A 7,402-nucleotide genomic window follows, 5' to 3' on the forward strand; every position below is an offset into this window, starting at 1 on the left:
CGCCCCAGGGTGCAGGGACCAGTGGGAGACAGAAGGGACAGGGAACCCCGGGCACCTTACGGGAGGAACCAGAGGGATGCTGGTAGCTCACTGGTCCTTGCGCCTCCTGGTGCTCTGGGTACCACCGGGATGGGGATGCTCTGCCAGGGCATCCCTGCCCCGCCCCGTCCCGTTCCACCGCGTGGAACCCCTGCACCCCTCGCTGGGACCTTCCTGGCCCCACTCACCACCCCACAGGGATGGGCTCGGACCCTCCGCCCCCACCCTGCCCCCGCCGGCCCAGGACCGGGGGAATCGCCGGGGCCGCCGGTGCCTTCGGGGCCGCCGTGGGTCTGGGCGTGTGCCCGGTGCCGTGCGGCGTGACACGCACCCGCCGGCGGATGTGGCCGGGCCCAGCAGCCACCGAACGTTGTTTTTTTCCCCTTTTCTGCTGCTTTAACCAGCTCGGCAAAGAGGCGAAGCCGGGGCCGAGGCGGGGAAGGGGGTTCTGCCGCGCCCTGTCCCCGGGGACGAGGTCACCGGGGCTGGAACCAGACCCCGGGGACTGGGGACCCTCCTTTGCCCCACGGTGATGCCTCGGCGGGGACGGTGGCGGCTCTGTCGGGGTTTGTTCCCCAGTCCCAACCCCAGGCTCGTTCCCGGGGTCTGGGCCGGGTGACGGCGGGGAGAATCCCCGCGGGACAAACCTGGCTGGGGGCTGGGAGAGACAAAGCACCGTTTGTGCCAGGGAATGAGGAAGCCGCACACCGGGTGCCACGTATCCCAAGGGCCGGAGCCGTCCCTCCGGCCCCGCACTGCCCGGGGTCACTCCTACCGGGTGCAGTACTGCAAGGAGACCCGGGATTAGCCCGTACCGGGCCGTGAAGGAGGGGAAAAGGTTATGGATGAGGCCCCGGACGCCTCTGTCCGCCCCGTCGAGGATCCCTCCCCGACGGCCTGAACCTGCCTCCCACCGGTACCCGCCCCGCGGGCTGGAGCAGTCGGTGTCACGGCACGGACAGCCCCCAGCCGCTGCCTCAACACCCCTCGAGGAGGTGGCAGCAGCCTTCTCCATCCCGCAGAGAACTCCCCCCCGGGGCAGCCCCTTGCTCTCCTCCCCTCCTCAGCACCGGCTCCTTGCCGGTCTGCAGGCAGCTGCTTGCAAACCAACCGGTTTTGGGGGTTTTTTTTCATTGGTTTTGGGTTTTTTTTTTGTTGGTTTTCTTCCCCCCCCCCCCCCCCCCCAGGTAAAAGTTTAGCTTTGGGTTGTTTTGTCCCCTTGGCTGGAGATAAATTGGGCTCCGGCGGCAGCTCTGCCCCTCCCCGTTTGTGCTGAGCGGTGGGCGGGGGTGTGTGGGGGGGTGGAATTGCTCCTTCCCACTCGCATCCTTCGGGTACCGACGCTTCCCTGGAGCCACGGAGCCGGTGCCCGGTGTGCCCCGCAGCAGCTGGACCAGGCGCCGCCACTCTCCGCTCCCTGCGTGCACCGATCCGGGAGGTATTCGGGACAATTCCCTCGGTGGGCTCGGGTCGTTGTGTATTGTTGTCGAGTCCCCGTCCCCTTCCCCGTCGTGTCTCCGTCCCCCCCCCATCTCCTCCCACCCTGCCCCTTGCAGCTTGGGCTTTGCCCTCTGCAGCCCAACACCCGCCTGGCCGCTCAGCAAGGACCTTCCCGGGGATGGGACCGGGATTGGGATCGGGGCCGGTTGGCAGCCACCCTTTCCACTCCGTGCTTGACCCGTTCTGCTGCCCGTCCAGTCCCGGTTGATAATAACACGGACTTTTCTCCCTTCCCTTCTCACCACCCTCCTATCCGCCGGTGCCACCGCGCCCCAGTCTCGTCCCCGTTACTGTGTCCCCATCCATCCACCCCGCAGGTCACCGGACGGGGGGGGGTTTCCCATCCCCACTCCTCGCCCCATCACCGTCCCCTGCAGCCGCCACGCTGGCCCCGGAGGGCAGCCTGGACGTGTGGGTAGCGGAGGGGCTCAGCTTCAGCCCCTGGGACTACGGGGTCTTCGGGCTGATGCTGCTGGTCTCCACCGGGATCGGGCTCTTCCACGGGCTCGCCAAAGGCGGCCAGAAAACCTCGGAGGAATTTTTCACGGGGGGACGAAGGATGTCGGCGCTTCCCGTGGGACTCTCCCTCTCAGCCAGCTTCATGTCAGCCGTCCAGGTCCTGGGGGTACCGGCAGAGTCGTACCGGTACGGGGCCAAATTCCTTTGGATGTGCCTGGGACAGCTGCTGAACACCCTCCTCACCGCCCAGCTCTTCCTCCCCGTCTTCTACCGCCTGGGGCTCACCAGCACCTATGAGGTGAACACGGGTGGGGAGGGGGACACACGGGGACATCCTGCCTCGTGTCCCCCCCCATCTCGTCCCCCAGCAGCCCCCCCTCCCTCCCCCTGATTCTCTCACTTGTTCCTTGTCCCCAGTACCTGGAGCGTCGGTTCAGCAGGAGCGTCCGGTTGTGCGGGACGGTGCAGTACGTGGTGGCCACGGTGCGTGTCCGCGGCGCACGGGTGGGAGGGTGGGATGGGGCTGGCGGGGCCGCGGTACCCGGTGGGGGTGAGGGGGGGGGGGGATTTGGATCTGGCCGCGTCCCGGGAAGCGTCTTTGTTCCCATGCTTGTGTTTCCGTGACTCAAAGCAAATAGCGCCCGGCGGGAGCCCTGGCTGGAATGAAAACGCCAGTGTTTTCCCAGCGCCTTCACGCTGTGCGTGGGCGGCACCATCATCCTCCGGCCCGGTCCCTGCCGGTGCAGCCCGTCACCTGCCCGGTGCCCCTGTGGGATGGGGTGCTGACCCCTGCCATGTCCCCCCCCTTCCTCCCCCCTCCTCCCTCTCTTCCCTCAGATGCTGTACACGGGGATCGTCATCTACGCCCCAGCCCTTATCCTCAACCAAGGTGCGGTGGGGGGTGGGAACTGCACCCCCCCCCCATCCCCCTCCCCAACATGTCCTTGTCACTGTGCTGGGGACATCTCAGCCCTGTCCCAGCTCAGGCATCCCTTGCACCCTGGGCTCAGCACCTTCTCTTCTCCTCCAGTGACTGGTCTGGACATCTGGGCATGCCTGCTCTCCACTGGAGTCATCTGCACTTTCTACACCACCATAGTCAGTGTGGGAGTGGGGTGGGGGGGCTGGGGTCACTGAGGTCCCCAGAGCTCACCCACAGCTCCATCTGGCACAGGGTGGGATGAAGGCTGTCATCTGGACAGACGTCTTCCAGGTTGTCGTGATGCTCTCCGGCTTCATCGCCATCATCATCCGTGGGATGCTGCTGGTGGGGGGTCCTGCCAGGGTGCTGGGCATCGCTGCCAATGGCTCTAGGGTGAATTTCGGCGAGTGAGTGTGCTGTGTGCTGACCCCACTGTGTGCTGACCCCTGCTCCCCCTGCCTTAGGGTGCTAGGGGGCTGGGTGCTAGCCCCAACTCATCCCCCACCCCCCCCACCCCCCCCACCCCTCCATGTGCTGCTGTGCCCAGCTTCAACCCTGACCCACGGAGCCGGTACACAGTCTGGAGCTTCTTGCTGGGTGGCACACTGGTCTGGCTCTCCATGTACGGTGTCAACCAGGCCCAGGTCCAGCGTTACGTCGCCTGTAGGACCGAGAGGGAGGCCAGGATGTGAGTCCTCAGGGAATGTCTGGATCCTGCATGGGATGGTGCTCTGCCTGGGGTGATGGCTGCACACCAGCCTGGCCCCCTTGGGACAGGTTGTTCCCCACCACCACCACCCCACACACACCTGGATGAACCCTGAGCCTTTCCATGGCCCCTGCATGTATCTGGCATCCCTGTATGGATGTGGCACAGACCCTCCCCAAACCCTGCACCCCTTGCACGGACCCTGCGTGGACTCTGCACCTTTGCACAGCCCCTGAACCCCTGCACGGTCCCTTCATGGTCTCTGCGCCCTTGCACGGACCCTACACAGCTGCGTGGACTTTGCACCCTTGCACTGACCTTGCACCCTTGTGCAGGCCCTTGCACAGCCTCTGCAGGGTGCTGCCCCTCCTCCCCCCTGGCTCAGCCGTGTGTGCTCTCCCACTCTGTGCTTGCAGGGCACTGCTGGTCAATCAAGTGGGGCTCTTCTGCATCGTCTCCAGCGCGGTGGCCTGTGGCCTTGTGATGTTTGCACTGTACAAGGACTGTGATCCCCTCCTTGCTGGATACATCTCGGCCCCCGACCAGGTACTGCCTGCCCATCCCCCCTCCAGTTCTGCCCTCTTGAGTACCAAAGGGAAGGCAACAAAGTGGAAGGGCAAGAGGGTTAGAGGGGCCCAACCCACCCTTGGGTCCCCATCTCAGCCCACTGCAGGGGGCAGGGGTCCCTCGGGGTCCTTCCCCCCACACTGATGCAGCCCCTCTCCCCCAGTACATGCCCTATCTGGTCCTCAACATCTTCAAGACCTTGCCGGGGGTGCCAGGGCTGTTCCTGGCTTGTGCCTACAGTGGGACCCTCAGGTGAGGACAGGGTATCCCTCACGCCAAGGGGCACCCCAAACTTCCCTGTGGAAGGGGGCTTTGCCTCCTCCCACCCTGGCTGCAGGTGCTGGGGCTGAGCGCTGCCACCTTCCTGTGCCCCAGCACGGCGTCCACCAGCATCAACGCCATGGCTGCTGTCACCGTCGAGGACCTTGTCAAGCCCAGGCTGCCTGCGCTGTCACCACGGAGGCTGACTCTCATCTCCAAGGGGTTGTGTGAGTGGAGCCGTGCCATGCCATGCCATGCCATGCCATGCCATGCCATGCCATCCCATCCCATCCTGTGCCATGCTGTGCTGTGCCATGCCACGCCACGCCATGCCATGCCATGCCATGCCATGCCATGCCATCCCATGCCATCCCATCCCATCCTGTGCCGTGCTGTGCCATGCCACACCACGCCATGCCATGCCATGCCATGCCATGCCATGCCATGCCATGCCATGCCATGCCGTGCCATCCCATGCCATCCCATCCCATCCTGTGCCGTGCTGTGCCATGCCACACCACGCCATGCCATGCCATGCCATGCCATGCCATGCCATGCCATGCCATGCCATGCCATCCAGTGCTGTGCCATGCTGTGCCATGCTATGCCATACCATGCCACCCTATGCCGTGTCATGCCATGCCATGCCATGCCATGCCACCCCATCCCATCCCATCCCATGCCATCCCATCCTGTGCCATGCCATGCCATCCAGTGCCGTGCCATGCTGTACAATGCCATGCCACGCCATGCCATGCCATGCCATGCCATGCCATGCCATGCCGTGCCATGCCGTGCCATGCCATCCACTGCTGTGCCATCCTGTGCCATGCCATGCCATGCCATGCCATGCCATTACATCCCATCCCATCCCATGCCATGCCATCCCATCCTGTGCCATGCCATGCCATGCCATCCAGTGCTGTGCCATGCTGTGCAATGCCATGCCACGCCATGCCATGCCATGCCATGCCATGCCATGCCATGCCATGCCATGCCATGCCATGCCATGCCATGCCATCCCATCCTGTGCCATGCCACGCCATGCCATGCCATGCTATTCCATGCCATGCCATGTAATGCCATCCCGTGCCATGCCATGCCGTGCCATGCCGTGCCATGCCATCCAGTGCCGTGCCGAGCCGTGCCGCTGAGCCTGTCCCGTCTCCCCGCAGCACTCATCTACGGCACCTCCTGCATCACGGTGGCGGCCCTGGCCTCGCTGCTGGGGGGTGGCGTGCTGCAGGTGAGTGGTGCAGAGCTGGGCCCGGCGCGGGTGCTCGCTGGGTGCAGGGCAGGTCCGAGGGGGTGGACATCCACCCATCGTGCAGAGTGAGTGGGACCTGGCGTGGGGGGTCAAGGTCACCCCACTGCCACACGCCCACTGGCTCTGCCCGGCAGACTGGCACCTGGCTAAGTGCTGCTGGCTGCTGGAGAGCCCTTGAGCAGGGCTGGGGCAGAGCCAAGCACCATCCCCCTGCTCCAAGCTCCTACCCCAAGCCCCCCCCAGCCCCTTGGCTGAGCTCTCCATCCCCCTTCCAGGGATCCTTCACCGTCATGGGAGTGATCAGCGGCCCATTGCTGGGGGCCTTTGTCCTGGGCATGTTTCTGCCGGTGTGCAGCACGGCTGTGAGTCCTGAGGGATTATGGGGGGGGGTCCAGGGGTCTTGCTGCAGCCTGCCCCAGGGCTGTGCAGACCCTTCTCCTCCATCACAGGGCGTGCTGGGGGGCCTGGCCATTGGCCTGGCCCTATCCTGCTGGGTGGCTGTTGGGGCGACCCTCTACCCCCCCAGTGCTGCCACCATGGGGGTGCTGCCCACCTCCGGAGCCCTCTGCCCGCTCTACAACCGCACCGCCGGCACCAACCACACCATCCTCCTGGGACCCCTGCCCCCCCGCCAGGAGCCCCCAGCCCCAGCACGGTGAGGGGAGGGGTGTGTGGTTTGGGCCTGGGGGGACTGGTGGCTGGGGGAGGGTCCTGAGGTGCAGGTGCCTTCCTGGGATGTCACACTTCATGTGAGGTCACAGCACCCCCCCCCCCCACCCCTTGTTCCTTGTGATGTCACAGCACTTTCCCTGTGCTTTGTGACATCACACTGCTTGCCTTGGTCACTGTGATGTCACCTTGCTGTCCCCATGTCCTTGGCCCCTCCCTTGCAGCCCGGCCATCCTTGGTGATTTCTACGCCATCTCCTACCTGTACTACGGGGCGCTGGGGACGCTCAGCACCATGGTGGCAGGAGTTCTGCTCAGCTCCCTGCCAGGTGAGGCTGGGGGCTGAGCAGGGATGTGACCCAGTGTTGGGGTGTTGTGTATCCCCCCCCACCCTCTCCAGCCTCTCCCCATGGCAAACCCTTTCCGGCAGGGCTGTCCAAGAAGACACGGCTGCCTCCGGGTGTGTTGTGGTGGGACATCACCAAGAAGACACCCTCAGTGTGTCCCCCAGGTGCCAAGACCCCCGGGGAAGAGCCCCCGGGTAAGGCTGAAGCCCCCCAAGTGTTGCCAGAGAGGCTGAATGGGGAGGATGGGCCCCCCCGGAGACCACCAGAACCTGGCACTGCCACCGACCTGCTGCTGCAGGAGACCCACGTGTAGGGCACCTGGGGGGACACGTGTGGGTGGGCTGCTGTGGGAGCAGTGGGTCTGTGGGGTGTGTGTGGGGGGAACACCTCCCTGTCCCCCCAATAAAGGAGGAGCTGAACCCCAGAGAAGCCTGTCCTGGGGTGGCTGTGGGGGCTGAGGGGCTGTGGGGTGTGGGGGGGACACACATCCCTGTCCCTATCCCCCCAGTAAAGAAGGAGCTGAACCCCAGAGAAGCCTGTCCTGGGGTGGCTGTGGGGGCTCAGGGGCTGTGGGGTGGGGAGGGACACGTCCCTGTCCCTGTCCCCATAATAAAGGAGGAGCTGAACCCCAGAGAAGCCTGTCCTGGGGTGGCTGTGGGGACT

The 7,402-nt window shown here is 65.2% G+C and overlaps 1 protein-coding gene across 1 annotated transcript; it reads left to right on the forward strand.

Moving 5' to 3' along the window:
- Positions 1-884: 884 nt before the first annotated feature.
- Positions 885-7,076, forward strand: SLC5A5 (solute carrier family 5 member 5; the record flags this gene model as incomplete). The annotated part of the gene is made up of 15 exons (XM_084276147.1): positions 885-1,122; positions 1,857-2,296; positions 2,416-2,481; positions 2,836-2,887; positions 3,029-3,096; positions 3,173-3,327; positions 3,468-3,608; positions 4,046-4,175; positions 4,360-4,448; positions 4,572-4,684; positions 5,633-5,703; positions 6,000-6,086; positions 6,174-6,379; positions 6,618-6,721; positions 6,823-7,076. 15 exons carry the CDS (start codon positions 885-887, stop codon positions 7,050-7,052), a joined length of 2,190 nt encoding a protein of 729 aa, XP_084132273.1. The 3' UTR covers positions 7,053-7,076.
- Between the last annotated feature and the right edge of the window lie 326 nt (positions 7,077-7,402).

Source organism: Gallinula chloropus, assembly GCF_964237585.1.
Source record: "Gallinula chloropus genome assembly, chromosome: 28".
NCBI classification, from domain to species: Eukaryota; Metazoa; Chordata; class Aves; order Gruiformes; family Rallidae; genus Gallinula; species Gallinula chloropus.